We start from the raw sequence: 18301 nt of genomic DNA on the forward strand, positions 1-18301 counted from the left end.
ATGATCCTGGCACAAACTATTTTGTAGAAATCCTGCAGAGAACAAAGGGGTTAGTCTCCTGCTGATCTGCTCCATCATCAGATGTAGACTGGAAGGGGACAGTGCTTAACATTTTCTTTTGCCCTACTGCAGAGAAAGCAAAGCAGGGACGATCCTGCTCTAGCCACGTGTTTTACAGCTTGTCACTTGACATTGAGGAGGAGGGAGAACATGACTGAGCTCTTGGGACACAGATTTCTTTATTCATGTTTTAAATGGTCAGTAATAATTCAACGAGCTCTGCACAACAATAGTACAGGTGGATATAAGAAAATTTGTAATATTTTATCAGAAAAATGCCCCTTTTCCCTGCTTCTAAACTAGCATCCCCTTCTAGGTCTGTTTTGAGATAGGAGACAGACTGTCAGCTCACTGAAGTATCAGATTACAACTGCCCATAGAAGTTTATGGAGAGGAGAGGCCTGAGGAGGAATAAGCTGCTAAAGGGAGAAACAGGTATTTTTCTCAGATAAGATATATTACAAAGTTTCATATATTCAACTGTAAAATTTAAATATTTTCTGAAAAGTTTGTGGAAAGGTTAGTGACTAGTGTTGAGTGAACTTGTTTTTTAAGTTCTGCGTCCAAAGTTCGGGTTATTGAAGAATCCTGATGTGGATTCTGCTACCACGGACCATAAAGGAATCCATAACGCAAATAATGTGGCATACGATTTATTGTTTTATCTTCCTAATGGGTGTTAATGGCTGTCATATGCCACTGCATGAAAGAAAGGAAGCAGCTTTACTGCCTTCTCCAGTACACAGGCCACACTCCAGCCATGTAAGAATGAGTACAGAGTCCAAAGCGCCTAAACTATACTTGTGTATAGGCAGCTCTGGTCCGGATTTTAATGCTCAATAATAAAGTTAGCAAGTGATCCTCCCTGGTGTAGGACAAACTCTCCTTTTCCCGTATGCTACTGCCTGCATGTATAAATTGGAATACATTAGAAACTGCCATTACAACATTTGTAAATGTTGTTTCATGCACCCCCCTCCCCTATAGGTTACCATTAGCTATGGTAATGGATGATATAGCAATGCTAACTACATCTGTAGATTGATAATGTATAAAACGAGGATGAAATCTGGGCCTTAGACATCTGGTGCAATAAGCATCTTACCACAGAGGACAGCAGGTGAATGTGAACACAGGACTAAGCCTAACCACAGGACTGTGTGCGTTTCAGTCCACAATACAGAACGGTCCTGTTCCTTAATGGATGATGTACAGTACACCACACTGTATTCCCCTAGAAGCACCAATGTTAATGGATCAGTTTTTAACATGTAGCATTCTATGCACTTTTATCCCCGCACCGTCCAACTTACATAGCACTAGTTATTTTTGTGCGCCATTTTTTTTTTTTTTTTACTGCAGTGTATGTATAGTATTATGAGACAAATACATTTCTACAATTGGTTTAATGAAATGGAATCAGGCAGGTTCTTTTTTTTCGGAATTTGTCTACACCATGTATTGTTGGCTTCAAGAAAGAAGCTTCAATTTTATACAAGTGCTGAATTCTCCTAGTCATTTTTCCCAAGTGTTCGCTCCATCAGAACATCAGGTTCAAAGCACTTTTATCATATGGACGCGGCAAAAGTACTCTTTTCATTGTTTCAGCTTGCAGTGTATTTTAACACATCCAAGCTGCAGAAGAAAAACCGTTTTCATTTAAAAGGTGCAGAAATGTTTGATATAACATATTACATACAATGCACTAAAAACACTTGCAAAGGTATCCATAGCCTTTGAAAAGGGTTATACTGATCACCTACCCCCAGGATAGGCCATAAACACCAGCTCGTTATTGCGGTAAGAGGTATTGAGGCCGATTTTTCTGCAGGTTTTTTTTTTTTAATTCAGAAGTAGATTCGAAAGGAACTGGAAATATAAAGGGGAAGGGGGAGTTTATTCGTCTATGCTGTATCCACTGGCTAGCTTTGGCTGAAACCTGCAGGAGAATCTGTCTCAAAACCTCCACCCATTTCAATATTCACCAACACTCCATCTACATAAGTAGACGGTGTGAAGAGTCTGTAGCACTCACACGATGGCTGTGGCCCCTTCAGACAGCTGATTGACGGTTTGCTCAGAGTCAGACCGCCATATTGATGAGGTTAGGCCATCATTATTTAGAAGCCTAAACCCCCTTTGCTGTTTTTGAACCTCTGCCATAGCTTAGGGGAGCCATTACCCTCAGACAGAATGGCTGGGTGCACCCCTGTGATTCTGGCGTAAGATGGTCACCAAACATATACAGACCATGACACTCCTTTGTCCACTTAAAGGGTTTGTCACTTATGTAAAGAAAGTTAATACAAGGCACTTAACTAATGTATTGTGATTGTCCATATTGCTTCCTTTGCTGGCTGGATTTATTTTTCCATCACATTATGGCAGTGCTCATTGCCATGGTTACGACCACCCAGCAATCCAGCAGCAGTGGTCGTGCTCGCACACTATAGAAAAAAGTGCTGGACTATGCACACTCCCACGGTTCCAGCCACCAGAGAGGCCTGAGCTTCTTCACGACCACTGCTACTGGATTACAGGGTGGTCGTAACCATGGAAACAAGCAGTGTATAATGTGATTGAAAAATGAATTTAGTCAGCAAAGGAAGCCATATGGACAATCACAATACATTAGTAAGTGCCTTGTATTAACTTTCTTTACATGATAAATTTGTTGAAGTGAGACAACTCCTTTAAGTCTGGCCATGTACACCATGCAACAAAATAGTCCCAAACTAAGCCCAAACAAATGGACCTTCATTTCAGGTCTGTTTGCATACATACTAGCATGTATGTAGTCCTGCCTTTTATACTGTCATTTGAAATATAGGAAATGCAAAGATGTCGTACAACTAATCTGCTTGCAAAAATATACATTTTTCCTAATTGTAAATGTACGATCAATGCATGAAGGTTGTAGTCGCCCCATTATAACAGAATGAGAGCATGTGAAATGAAAATGAGTAAACAGCACCATCTAGAGGCTTGAGAGGTCTATGACACCTGCTGCAAATAGTTCTGTGTCCTACCCATTATACATGGGATTATGCATCTTCTGCTGTAAATGATGACATTAGATGTCACCAGGTCTATATTTACAGATCACTGAATATACTGAACATTGCACATCAGGCTGTGGAGCGTGGAATACTGGCCTACACCTCTGTCTGCATAGGACTGACACGGGCTCCACCTTCGTGTTGGAGAGTGATTTATGAGGTTCTGCAGCAGCTGGCGCAGCTTGTAATAACACATTTCAGTCTCATAGTAAGGTTGAAAAATGACAACCTTTTATAGATAAGGATTCTGCTGCAGTATTGATCCAGAGGAAGGTAAACGCTTCCCTCATGGAGAAACCATCTATGAAGAGAACATGGGTTTTAGGTCAATCATCCTTTTCTCTTCAAACAAAGAGGCTCTGCAGCAGCCGATAGGTTTTCAGAATAAAATGGTTTTTGACAGCTCTTCTAGATATTTATGTCAGAAAGGGGTGGAGGGGTGTATTCATGGAACACGAGCCCAAAATTAACACAGTGGTTCTGTAGAACCAAAGGTTACAAAGAGTGGGGTATACCGTTTTTCATATGCTTAGAAGAATGGGCATGGTGGTAAGAAAACGGAGAAGAGTTCTGCCCCCACACCCGGGCCTTGGACTATTGGGTACCATTGAGTCCACCCCTGTAGCTGTACAATCAGCACCTGCTGAGTTTATCTAGGATTTGAACCTAAGGGAGATTTGTGCAATTGCCCATAGCAACTAATCACACCGCAGCTTTCATTCAATATTCTGCTCCTCAAAAAATAAAGCAGTGCTGTGATTGGTTGGGCAAGCTTCCCCAATTTATCTGAAAAACTGTACTGAGAAATGTTTTGTAAAAAATATAAAGGGGAGTAGGGGACCTATACCTGCAGAAACTATGGAGGTACAGCAGTAAGTCTCCGAGACCTCTGCACCTCTGGGTTTCATCAGCATGCAGAATACGGATTCAGAAAAACGATATGGGATCCATACTTTACACGCCGGAGAGACCGAGCAGAACTGATGAACCCAAAGGTGCAGAGTGCTCGGAGGCGCGCTGCTGCATCTTTGTAGTTTCTGCAAAGGTTTAGGTCCCCTTTAATAAATGTAACCATTGCCTATAAACCTTTTTCCTGATCCTAAAACTTGGAACATAGTATTACAATAAATATGGCCAATCTTAAGCAGGGCTTTTACCGCGTTATATTTACTTTGTGGTCTATATAAATGTGTCAGTTAGCAAAAATGATAATTTCCTGGCACTTAAAGGGGTTATTCCAAGACTATTAAATGCCCCCCACACTGAATATAATTACCTCGCTCCCCGCACTGACGCGGCTGCTTCTGGTGAGGCTCGTCCCCGTCTGCCACTGGCTGCTAACCCCCCGACACCGGATGTTTTCATCCGCGCAAGGGCAGAAGCACCAGCGGCGGTGTGGGGACCAGGAGTGGCGTGGGGAGCGAGGCAAGTATATTCAGTTAGAGGGGCCCGGGCATTTAATCGTTTTGGATAACCCCTTTAAAAGAACCCGGTCTACAGGAAATATAGTTACACCAGGCACACTGCCTTGCAGGGCTAGCTCAACTAAATGCAATGATACCTTTCACTTAGAGATCCATTGCTTCATTCTGGAGAAAAAGTTATTTTAACCATATGCAAACAAGCAGTTAAGTGAAAGCAGTATGTGTCCGTGTGAACTCGTGTGTGAACGGATCGCATCTTTTTGGCTGTAAAGATGGGTGGTGGCAGTAGATATTTGGGGTTTGTGGACTGTGATCTATGCTTGATTTGCAACCAAAATTGGAAGGTGCAGGCAAGATTGAGTGGAGATCGATCCCCCCCTTGTAGTTTCGCCCATTTCACCTGCGGGGATAGTGAGTGACAGTATCATTACAATCAGCTGAGCTAGCCTTACATTGTGCCTGGTGTAACCATGAATTTCCTGGGGCAGACTCCCTTTGATCTCAATACTAATACATTTTGGATCTAATAAATATATGATAATATAGTATAAACCAAGAGCTAAAATCTAAGTAAAATGAAAATAAGGACACCGATGTGCTGTTCATTTTTTATTATTAATTTAGATGTAGTCACATGGGAAGAATGCCAACAATGGTTATGCAATTACAAACCGATGCATGAATTCAAACTAACTGAAAGTGGAAATCGTGTATACTGGGAAAATGCAATATATAAACCATGATGCCTACTTTATAACCGAGCAGATGTAATGTGATCTCTTGAAGAAAAGATCATATTGTAAATCTTGTGGCAAAGTAGGAATCCTCAGTGCAGTATTGCAATCCCCAGGCAATGCACACGCAGCGACTTGCCCAGATGTGCAACATGATCCTTACTATAATCTAATAGGACAACCGAAAGAAACGCAAGGTTTTACGGATGAGCAAGCGGGGATATTTAGTTTTGCAATATCCGGAGAGATGTTCAAGAAATCTGCATATACACATAACGGCTCTAGAAATCCAGGCTGATGATTAACAAGAGGCACTTTTTCCAAAAATAAGTCCTCGAGTCATTCGCAAGTTGCAATGTCTAAGGCTAGTTTCACACTGCCGGCATTGTTTCGGCAGGCCGTTCAGGCAGAAATCAGCGTGCTGGAGCTTTCTGGATCCGGCACTGCAGGAAGTTACCAGAATGCCCGCCAGCCCCATTGATTATAATTGGGTTAGGCAGAGATCTGGCTGCTACCAGGCAAATATGCCAGGATTCGGCCAGACAACCACTGCTGCATGACACCGCCTGTGGGTATTCCGGTAATTCCCGGCAAGGCCGGATCCAATGCCCGCAGTGTGAAAAAAGCCTAAGTTACGGTATATCTGTTGCTGGTAAAGAAGAATGAATGGCTACCGCTAAAGATCCTACAGGAACCAGTGTTAGGGTACTTTCACACTAGCGTTTTTCTTTTCCGGCATAGAGTTCCGTCACAGGGGCTCTATACCGGAAAAGAACTGATCAGGCATATCCTCATGCATTCTGAATGGAGAGTAATCCGTTCAGGATGCATCAGGATGTCTTCAGTTCAATCGTTTTGACTGATCAGGACGGAGATAATACCGCAGCATGCTACGGTTTTATCTCCGGCGAAAAAAAACTGAAGACTTGCCTGAATGCCGGATTTTTCCACATAGGAATGTATTAGTGTCGGATCCGGCATTCAAAATACCGGAATGCCGGATCCGTCCTTCCGGTCTGTGCATGCGCAGACCGGTAAAAATGTGAAAAAATAAATAAATACAAGACGGATTCGTCTGTCCGCATGACAAGCGGAGAGACGGATCCGTTCTTGCAATGCATTTGTGAGACGGATCCGCATCCGGATCAGTCTCACAAATGCTTTCCGTCACATCCAAATCGGCGGATCCGGCAGGCAGTTCCGACGATGGAACTGCCCGACGGATCACACTGCCGCGAGTGTGAAAGTAGCCTTACAGGACTACAGCATGACAAATCCCCATAAGGCAGTTATCACACGTGCAGTTTTTTGAGAGTCTTCAGAAATGAATCCAGCTTTTGTAATTTACTTCTGGCCTTTCAACAAAAAAAAAAAAAAACTGTATAAAAAAAACAAGCCACATAATGCATTCCAGCCTATTCGTGCAGTAATACATGCCCCACTTATCTAGTTAGATTTTCCATCCTCCCTGCCCAGAGAAGATGCATCTATGATAAGCTGAAACGGACAACTCAACAATAATAACTGGCAACTTTGTTACTTCAAGGTTAATACAACTGAGACACATAGGAGATAACCATAAAGGTATGTTCACACAATGGATTTTGAAAACCAGCCTACAAAACTCAGTGCGGAATGTGTTTTTTTCAGTGCATTTTTACACACATTTTTCATGCAGTTTTTGACGCAGCTTTTTGACCCTTTTTGGGTTTACTTCAATAGAAAACTGCATTTTCAGCTTGTGGTTTTTGGAGAGGATCCGGCAGTGTACGGGAATATGGATTCTAAAGCACAATAGGTACCTGAACTTCAGGTGCCCATTTCACTGGTAAAGTGTTAAAAAAAAAAAAAAAAAAAAAAGCATATTAGAAAAACTTATTTCATGGCATTTACAACCGTTTTTAATAAATTATATAGAAAGTTTTAGGTACACTTTAAATTTAACATCTAATAAAATGACCATTTAAAGGGGTTGTGCAATCCTTCTGTCACCAAATCAGACATGGGCATGCCAAGCAGGTGGACTACTGAAGCAATCGCCTCTCCCTGTCACTGCACAAACTACTTAAAGAAATGCGCTTTGTGACAAAGTTATTAGTCACGCAGCAAATGTTTTTGTAAAATTCGGCAAAGCAGCCAAATCGAATTTTCCAATACTTCATTATTCTCTAGATGTGTCCTATTCTGCATGGACGTTGCTGGGTGCTTCTGCAACTGTCCCGTCCAATGTCACCCAATGTTCAAGAGAAACCCTATAACAGCTAACCCCCAAAGAAGTAAGCATTTTGCATAGAACGGATTAGTGTACGGCCAATGAATAGTGCCAGGTCGTCTAACCTGAGTCAGAGTCACTGCTGTCTGAAGAACTGGAATCACTGCTGCTCTCCGAAGTGGAAGAGGAACTGCTGCTGCTCTCACTCAAACGTTTTGGACCACCGATTGACTGCGTGACTGATGTGGCCTCATCTGCGGGAAAAGGCCCAAAAACATGATTCATGTTATAAATTAACACAAGCAGGTCAGTGAGGTCTAATGGATATATGAGGTAAACGTATAAATAACTCCCCATGGTTTCTCCAAAACCCAGCAGATTATAGGCAGCTGTTTAATCCAGACCGAATGCTAATTTCAAAATGGGTAAGAGATGAAATTCCAAAAACATATTAGAGAATTGTCTGAATTGCCGTTGTTTTCCAACATAGGGCCAGATTTATCATTAGCTCAAGTCAGAATAATGGAGAGAAAAAGTCGCAAATTTTTACGCAATCGCTAAAACTGCGCAGAAATTTGCTACTTTTTTCTGCTCTGCACTATGCTCGCCAGTTTTCTGAAAGTGGGAGTGTTTTCTTATGTAAATGAATCTCTAGACAGATTTACTATTGCGACTATTTGAAAAGTCGCAAAAAAGTCGCAAATAAAATGCACAATTTCACTCCAGTGAGGACCATGCTTATCTTATGAGACTTTTTCGTAAAGATGTGCGACTTTTGTAAAGCCGCTTACTGACGGATAAACTGCTACCGTCAAACCACATTTATTACAGTCTTAAAGGGCCGATCAGAAATCTGACTTCGCTAAAACGGACTTTAGCCATATGTGAAAGTGGAGTGAGTTGTCAGAGTCATGATAAATCTGGCCCATAGTGTTTAAAGAACATCTGCACCTACAATAGGAGAATCCAAGACACAAGTCAATCCTTTCATGTCAATTCCTATGAACACATGGGGACATTTATCAAGATTGACAGATCCCCTGTGCGCCAGAGTAAATCCGGCGGCCTGTGGTAGGTTCCTCCCCTCTCAGTAAGCTCCACACCTTTTCTCACTACTTAAAAGGGTTGTCCCGCAAAAAATATTCTACAGTTTTCAAACGAGCACCTGGCTCTGAATAATTTAGTAATTGCAGGTAATCAAAAATTATTTAATAAAATGTATCTGTATAGCGCCACCTGCTGTTTGTTCTTTTCCTTATTTCTTTGTCCGACTCACTAAGAAGGCCGCACATGCTCAGTTTTTATCCTTTAAATTGAGTCTGTCACCACTATATGACCATATACAGCACTTACATGGCGCTGTAGCACACCTATACAGGATTCTAATGGTACCTTTGTTATTTTCTTTAGACATCCAGAAGCAGGAAAAACGACGTTTATTTCATATGCAAATGAGCACTCGCAAGTGCCCAGGGGCGGTGTTCCGTGTGTAGGTGCCCAGGCTGCCCTGCCTTTTTACTTCTCCCCCAGCCTCTTCCTTTGCCCGCCCGCCTATTCCCTTGTATCATCGCTAGGTCCGGCCGAGATCCCGCACCTGCGCACTGCTTCGCCGGGCCGGGGCATGCACACTGCAATGCCCATTTTGGGTACAGCATCAATTCAACTAGTGCGCATGCGCCAGCCGGCGAAGCAGTGCGCAGGCGCGGTATCTCGACCGAACCTAGGGATAATACAAGGGAATAGGAGGGCGGGCAAAGCAAGAGGCTGGGGGAGGAGTAACGGTTAAAAAGGCAGGGCAGCCTGGGCACCTACACACGGAACACCGCCCCTGGGCACTTGCGAGTGCTCATTTGCATATGAAATAAACGTCGTTTTTCCTGCTTCTGGATGTCTAAAGAATATAATAAAGGTACCATGTAAGTGCTGTATATGGTCATATAGTGGTGACAGACTCCCTTTAACTGCCTCCTGATCTGTGATAGGGAGAGCGTGGACACACCCTCTGAGCTGTGATAGGGAGAGCGTGGACACACCCTCTGAGCTGTGATAGGGAGAGCGTGGACACACCCTCTGAGCTGTGATAGGGAGAGCGTGGACACACCCTCTGAGCTGTGATAGGGAGAGCGTGGACACACCCTCTGAGCTGTGATAGGGAGAGCGTGGACACACCCTCTGAGCTGTGATAGGGAGAGCGTGGACACACCCTCTGAGCTGTGATAGGGAGAGCGTGGACACACCCTCTGAGCTGTGATAGGGAGAGCGTGGACACACCCTCTGAGCTGTGATAGGGAGAGCGTGGACACACCCTCTGAGCTGTGATAGGGAGAGCGTGGACACACCCTCTGAGCTGTGATAGGGAGAGCGTGGACACACCCTCTGAGCTGTGATAGGGAGAGCGTGGACACACCCTCTGAGCTGTGATAGGGAGAGCGTGGACACACCCTCTGAGCTGTGATAGGGAGAGCGTGGACACACCCTCTGAGCTGTGATAGGGAGAGCGTGGACACACCCTCTGAGCTGTGATAGGGAGAGCGTGGATACGCTCCCTTAGCTTCAGAAGAAAAGACACTCCCCTTGAACTGCCAGCTTGATATAAATCTAGCAGAGCAATGGGGAGATCTCTGGATCCACGCCAGGTACAAAGCTGGCTCTGTCTTTGTTAGAAAGTGACTGTCATGTACTATATTTCTGATTTTCATTTTTTACATTAATCATGGGATAACCCCATCAAGAAAAGTGGTGAGAAGCTCAATTTATGGTGCAAATATGGCATGCGTCATAATTTGCTACTGTTTAATGCACCAATAGTGGTGTAACCACACAGATCAATTTCTCTCATTGTATTTTAGGTTTAACTTGTGTGTATTCTAGTATATAAAATATTTCATTTCCTATAATAATTGCGATTGTTGTAAAACAGACCTGCAATTCTACGTTTTTTGGCGGAGTTCAATTGCCCGCTGACATCTTGAAGTCTTTTCTCCAGTTCCAGTTTCTTCTCTTTATTTAGCTGATCTTTTGATTTTGAGGGCTTTTCGGCTACAAAAAAAAGAGATTGATGTGAGGATTCCTGAACTTTCACGTGGTTTCAAAGAGGGTCTGAATCTTAAATGCACATACCATTTGTTTTTTTGGGTCTCTTTCGAAGGCTAATCATCACGTATCGTTCTAAGTGCCTCAAGGTTGACGGCTTTAGTGTCTCAAAATCAATTTCAATTTCATTAGGATCAGAGTCTTTCAATGACGGCTCTCTGGACTGAATGATATGGACTATGCGACCAAGCTTATCCCCGGGCAGTTTGTTGATGTCCAAACTCAACTGCCTCTTTTCATCATAAGTCATAGGCTTGGCCTGATCTTCATCATCAGATACTGGCAGCTTCTTTTTCTTTTTCTTGGAATCGCTGAAAAAAAACAACAGAAATTCAGTAGTTGTAAGACACACCAAAAGGTTGTTAGTAGCCTATTTTGAGCCATTTACAGATCTTCTAGCATAAAATATACCCTTAACATGATGTTCCCCCACTGGTGATGCATCTAAGGGCACTTTCACATGAGCTGAATTATTTCCGTTCTTCTGCTCTGTTATAGGAGCAGAACAACAAAAATAATGGAAGTGCCGGATTTGGCAAATAACTGACATGAACAGAGCCTTATGGGTTCCATTGACTATAACTGGATCCATTCTGGTAAATATTTTTAGCAGAGAAAAAAGTCCTGCATGCAGAACTTTTCTCTCTGCTATTTTTGATGAACTCTGTGACAGAGGCCCTGACCGAAGCGCTTACCAGAATAAGTATCCTTCCCCCTCTGGCAGCGGATGACAATGTAGTCCCTTCTTAATTCTCCTGACATAGGAGTCTTTTCACCTACTCTAAACTTGTCTAGTCTTTCAGGATCACTATGTAGGGAACTGGCTTTAGGGAAAGTGACCGAGCATCAGCTCATTAGGTTTCTTTGGTTAAACTAGTGTGGGCAAAGATTTTAATAACCAACCTTTGGTTGGCCATATACAGTCAGGTCCATAAATATTGGGACATGGACAATTCTAATATTTTTGGCACTACACACTGTCACAATGGATTTGAAATAAAACAAACAAGATGTGCTTTAACTGCAGACTGTCAGCTTTAATTTGAGGGTATTTAGATCCAAATCAGGTGAACAGTTTGCATATGTGCCTCCCACTTGCTAAGGGACCAAAAGTAATGGGACAATTGGCTTCTCAGCTGTTCCATGGCCAGGTCTGTGTTATTCCCTCATTATCATCACTATCAGTGAAGCAAGCCATCATTAGGCTGAAAAAACAAAACAAACCCATCAGAGAGATAGCAAAAACATTAAGCGTGGCCAAAACAACTGTTTGGAACATTGTTAAAAAAAAGGAACGCACCGGTGATCTCAGCAACACCAAAAGACCCGGAAGACCACGGAAAACAACTGTGGTGGATGACCGAAGAATTCTTTCCCTGGTGAAGAACACACCCTTCACAACAGTTGGCCAGATCAAGAACACTCTCCAGGAGGTAGGTGTATGTGTGTCAAAGTCAACAATCAAGAGAAGACTTCACCAGAGTGAATACAGAGGGTTCACCACAAGATGTAAACCATTGGTGAGCCTCAAAAACAGGAAGGCCAGATTAGAGTTTACCAAACGACATCTAAAAAAGCCTTCACAGTTCTGGAACAACATCCTATGGACAGATGAGACCAAGATCAACTTGTACCAGAGTGATAGGAAGAGAAGAGCATGGAGAAGGAAAGGAACTGCTCATGATCCTAAGAATATCACCTCATCAGTGAAGCATGGTGGTGGTAGTGTCATGGCGTGGGCATGTATGGCTGCCAATGGTTCTCTTGTATTTATTGATGATGTGACTACTAACAAAAGCAGCGGGATGAATTCTGAAGTGTTTCGGGCAATATTATCTGCTCATATTCAGCCAAATGCTTCAGAACTCATTGGACGGCGCTTCACAGTGCAGATGGACAGTGACCCAAAGCATACTGCAAAAGCAACCAAAGAGTTTTCAGGTTCATATTTCTAGCTGGTAACAATCCTAAGATATGAGCAGCTAAAGCAACCCTCCCCTCTTCAATCTGGTTTGCTTTAGGCACTTGGGAGCTGTTTTAAGGGAAAGAAGTGGAATGTTATGCAATGGTAAAGTCAATCACCTGAGCTGAATCCGATTGAGCATGCATTTCACTTGCTGAAGACAAAACTGAATGGAAAATGCCCCAAGAACAAGCAGGAACAGAAGACAGTTGCAGTAGAGACCTGGCAGAGCATCACCAGGGATGAAACCCAGCATCTGGTGATGTCTATGCGTTCCAGACTTCAGGCTGTAATTGACTGCAAAGAATTTGCAACCAAGTATTAAAAAGTGAAAGTTTGATTTATGATTATTGTTCTGTCCCATTACTTTTGGTCCCTGAACAAGTGGGAGGCACATATGCAAACTGTTGTACTGTATTTTTCGCCCTATAAAAGACTCACTCCCCCCCCCCCCCCCCCCCAAAGTGGGGGAAAATGGCAGTGCGTCTTATGGGGCGAATGCTGCAGTTTACACTGATGCACCACCGACCGCATGCTGCACAGTGCGGCCGGAGGGTGTATCAGCGGGAAGGGAGGAGGGGCTAGGGGCTGGCATCTGGTTTAGGAACGGCAGCCGGGCCCGATGCAGTCACTGTTTTCTATTGCACCGGGCCCCATTCACTGTAGTAATCCTAAGTGTAGGCATTGTTTAACAATAGAATAAATTGTCATTCCAGCAGCCTATACTACCGTACTTACTAATTTCCGTAGCAGGCAAGAGGCAGGAGGGAGGCTGTAGTGTAACTCACTACATCACGCGCCTGCTCCTCCCACTTTATCAATGAAGCAGGCGGCGCGGGCGCGTGACGTAGTGAGTTACGCTACAGCCACCCGCCCTCCTGCCTGCTACTAAAGTTATTAAGCATGGTAGTATAGGCTGCTAGAATGAAGTATTATTCTATTGTTGAACAAGGCCTACACTTCGATAAGATTACTACAGTGAGTGGGGCCCGGTGCAATAGAATACAGTGACTGCATCGAGCCCCGCTGCCATTACAAAACTAGATGCCGGTCCCCACCCCCTGTATTGGGGGTCATTCACACTACACAGGGAGATTGTTATGGGGAGGGGGAAGAGATCTGTGGATGCTATTTATGTGTCATCCACAGATCCCCCCCCACATAACAGTGCTGTCCACAGATTCCCCCCCACACATAACAGTGCCATCCACAGATGCCCCCATAACAGTGCCAGCCACAGACCCCCATAAAAGTGCGTTATTCACAGATCCCCCATAATAGTGTCATCCACAGACCACCATTAGTTCAAAACCCACCAAAAGCACACCTTTTGGTTCAAAATATATATTTTTCTTATTTTCCTCCTCAAAAACCTAGGTGCGTCTTATAGGGCGACAAATACGGCAATTCCTACACCGTTCACCTGATTTGGATGTAAATACCCTCAAATTAAAGCTGACAGTCTGCAGTTAAAGCACATCTTGGTTGTTTAATTTCAAATCCATTGTGGTGGTGTATAGAGCCAAAAATGTTCGAATTGTGTCGATGTCCCAATATTTATGGACCTGACTGTATGGTGTCTGCCATCTATATGAAAGAGGCAACACTCATCCCTTATGTGTAGAGGCGGTTAATTCTAGTCATTTGTACACCAAAGACTGTCTTACTTGAGCACAGATTTCCTCTTCAGTGCTTTCTGTTTCAATTTCTTCTTCTTCTGATTTAGACTAATTTTCTTTTTCAGCTTCTTTTTCTTCTCCTTCATTTTCTTCTTTTTCTTTTCCTTTTTGGATTTCTTGTTCTTGGGTTTGGAGGTCACGCCTTCTGTCAAGACTTTGAGTTGTTCGTGTACAACTCTCAGCTGTCAACCAAGAATGAAACACAGTTTTGAAGCTTCTTTTGGTGACAAACATCTACAAACACCACAACCAATGCATTGAACAAATAGAAATGATGATGGGAAAATGTACAGTAAAAGACAAAGATCATTAAAACTTAGAATCTAAAAAAAGCAAGTCTGAACATCATTGTTATTTATAATATATAGAAAGAATAAACCACGCTTATCACAACAATTAGGTGCCCATTTTTCTTGGTGGAGAGGTGACCAAGCATACATTGTCACTATTATAGTAAATGAAAGACAAGGAAGAGGAGCATATGTTTTTCTGTTTGCTTATGTCCCATTCTTTAGCCAGTGATTGGCAGTCCATGCCATTTCCTGCACGTCAACCCCAGGACTAGAAAATGGAGAGCAGCAGGGAGCGGAGCAGCATTGGGGGTTTGGAGAGGGAAGGATTATTACCTTTAACCCATTCTGTCATTTTATTCAAAATATTCACCTGGAAAATCCTATAAATATGTTAATGTATCTATTTTAGAAAGATGTTAAGGGTGTTCTGCAACTAATAGAAAAGGTTCCAGATTTAGGAAAAGTAACACAAAAAGCAAAAGAGGAGGACTTAGGCCCCTTTCACACGGGCGTTGCGGGAAAATGTGCGAGTGCGTTACGGGAACACCCGCGATTTTTCTGCGCGAGTGCAAAACATTGTAATGCGTTTTGCACTCGCGTGAGAAAAATCGCGCATGTTTGGTACCCAAACCCGAACTTCTTTACAGAAGTTCGGGCTTGGGATCGGTGTTCTGTAGATTGAATTATTTTACCTTATAACATGGTTATAAAGGAAAATAATAGCATTCTGAATACAGAATGCAAAGTAAACTAGCGCTGGAGGGGTTAAAAAAAATAATAATAATTTAACTCACCTTAATCCACTTGCTGGCGCTGCCGGCATCTCGTCTGTCTCCTTCTGTGCTGAACAGGACCTGTGGTGAGCATTCATTCCAGGACCTTTGATGACGTCACTCCGGTCATCACATGATCCATCACCATGGTAAAAGATCATGTGACGTACCATGTGATGACCGGAGTGACGTCATCAAAGGTCCTGTAACTGTACTTAATGCTCACCACAGGTCCTATTCAACAAAGGAGACAGAAGCAGATGCCAGGCTACGCGATTAAGGGGATTAAGGTGAGTTAATAATTTTTTAATTTGTTTTTTAACCCCTCCAGCGCTTTTTTACTAAGCATTCTGTATTCAGAATGCCATTATTTTCCCTTATAACATGGTTATAAAGGAAAATAATAATGATCGGGGCTCCATCCCGATAGTCTCCTAGCAACCGTGCGTGAAAATCGCACCGCATCCGCACTTGCTTGCGGATGCTTGCGATTTTCAGGCAACCCCATTCACTTCTATGGGGCCTGCGTTGCGTGAAAAACGCACAAAGAGGAGCATGCTGCAATTTTCACGCAACGCACAAGTGATGCGTGAAAATCACCGCTCATGTGCACTGCCCCATAGAAATGAATGTGTCAGGATTCAGTGCGGGTGCAATGCGTTCACCTCCCGCATCGCATCCGCGCGGAATACTCGCCCGTGTGAAAGAGGCCTTATAGGCTTTAGTTGGACTTCAGTTTTATTTTCCAGAGTACAAACTTACCTGATCTTGTAACAAGGCAAGCTGTCGAGCTCTATCATCTTCCGACTCTGAAGAGCTCTCCGAGGAGCTTGGACTGCTGCTCTCACTGGAAGTGGACTTGTATCTGGTTACCACATTTGGCGGGTCTACAGAAGCATCAACAGGTTCATCTGGGATTTTAGCAAACAGCATCTCAAATACATCCTGAAAGTTGAAACACATGAAGAGGAGCACTAAACATTGTTTACAGTCATACCACAGAAGCTTCCAAATCCAACCAAATTGGTCTAACCAACATGCAAGGGGTGACATTTGAAGAATCTGTTATGATCATACACAAATCAATATCTTTGTACTCAATGATATGACTGGGTCATAATCAGGCTGTATATGGGTAGGAATTTAGGGGGAGATTTATAAAAATAGGTGTAAAGGAAAAGTGACAACCAATCATATTGATTCATTTTCCAAAGCCAAAGCCCTTAGTGCTTCCAATAGCCTGAAGTACTCAATTATGTAAATTGCATTTTTTGCCGCAAATTTACAGTTTGCATGTCTATGGGGCCCCAAAAGAAACATGTCACTACTTGACGTGGGTTTCAAATCTGAATAAAAATCTATGGCTTAAACTCCAGTATCTGCACAAGAATACGTTTAGGCTTCCTGCACATTTAGTGGAATACACGCGCAGTACAGCACCAGCAAAAAGTATGAGATTAAACAAATCTCATGCACACTTTATGGATGTTTTCTGTGCAGAAATGTACCCCCTGTTCGCATTTAGAAATCCGCAGCATGTCAATTATGTTTGCAGTTTTAGCTTCGGATTTTACCCTAATCTCACAAAGGGTGAGATCTGCAGCAAAAATGCACTAAATCCGCTTTTAGAAGTTGTGGTTTGGGTACGGAAACACACAGAAATCCACGTGGATCTTCTGCACGTTGACCTGCACCAGTGTACAGGTACCCTTAGGACTCATGCACACGAGTGCGTGTACTCCGAGTCTGTAACAGGGATACGGACCCATTGACTTTAATGGGTCCGCAATCCTCAGTATACGGAACACACAGAAATCCACGTGGATCTTCTGCACGTTGACCTGCACCAGTGTACAGGTACCCTTAGGACTCATGCACACGAGTGCGTGTACTCCGAGTCTGTAACAGGGATACGGACCCAATGACTTTAATGGGTCCGCAATCCTCAGTATACGGAGTAGTGCAGAGAGGAGGCACGGATTGGAAGGCCACAGGAGCACTATGATACGCTTCCATGGGATTTCGGTCCATGCCTCCGCACCGCAAATAATAGAACATGCCCTATTTTTTTGGTGGTGCCAACCATCTGTTGCAGATTGTGGACCCAGTCATGGTGGATTCAAGGAAACGGAATTACCGGTAAGTCTAATTAGGGCATTCCATTCATCATGACGGCCACAAGTGAGAACTAACGAATATTTACATAGGGTGGGTTACCGCCTACAGTACGTTTTTTCCAAATGTTAAATCTGCAATAGCGGATAGATTAAGGCGATAATGTTTAACAAAAGTGTTAATACTAGACCAAGTGGCCGCCTTGCAAATCTGGTCTAGGGAAACCCTGGCTTTTTCCGCCCAAGTGGAGGCCATTGCCCTGGTAGAATGAGCTTTGATACCCGGGGGACAGGTATATTCTGAAGGGAGTAGCAACAACTACTCTGCCTAATAGAAAAGTTTTTTTGATACGTCCCCCAGAGGGTTGGATCTTGTGCCGCCTTGGTGTTTTAGGTATGCCACCGTTGTGATGTTGTTCGAAAAAATCTTCAGATTTTTTTTTAGAAGACACTGAGCTTTTGTAAGGGCCATAAGAACTAAGAACTGCATACAGTTCTCTGTAGTTTAAGGATCTGTTCTTCATGACCTCTGACCAATCCCCCTGGAAGTAATGAGTTCCTATTTTTGTCCCCCAACCTGAAGCGCTGGCATCGGTCATTATGGAATTTTGATTCAACTTGTTCCCTCCACCCGTTTAGGTCAATTTTGACTGAAAGTGGAATACTGATTAGTCTGTCTAGGGATGATTGTCTCCTGTCTCAATTCCGTAAGATCCATGCTTGCATAATTCTGGTGTGGGCTTGACTCCACGGGACTGAAATTATGCAAGAGGTTAGGAGACCCAAAACACTCATCGCATTCCGAATACAGCATCTGTGGAGCTCTGGAACTTCACTACCTTCTCTTTAACCCCTTTAGGACACAGCCTTATTTCACCTTAAGGACCAGGCCATTTT

General features: G+C 43.3%; 1 protein-coding gene across 1 annotated transcript in view; it reads right to left on the bottom strand.

Annotated features, from left to right (window-relative positions):
- Window positions 1-18301, bottom strand: part of BRDT (bromodomain testis associated) — a 110535-nt gene that overhangs the window by 25189 nt on the left and 67045 nt on the right. The window contains exons 8-12 of the mRNA XM_040408742.1: window positions 16053-16235; window positions 14213-14406; window positions 10610-10893; window positions 10412-10528; window positions 7615-7743 (exon numbers count right to left, since the gene is read on the bottom strand). Of these exons, the coding sequence (XP_040264676.1) occupies window positions 7615-7743; window positions 10412-10528; window positions 10610-10893; window positions 14213-14406; window positions 16053-16235 (907 nt within the window). The remainder of the gene's footprint in view (window positions 1-7614; window positions 7744-10411; window positions 10529-10609; window positions 10894-14212; window positions 14407-16052; window positions 16236-18301) is intronic.

This window comes from Bufo bufo, chromosome 9, assembly GCF_905171765.1.
Source record: "Bufo bufo chromosome 9, aBufBuf1.1, whole genome shotgun sequence".
NCBI classification, from domain to species: domain Eukaryota; kingdom Metazoa; phylum Chordata; class Amphibia; order Anura; family Bufonidae; genus Bufo; species Bufo bufo.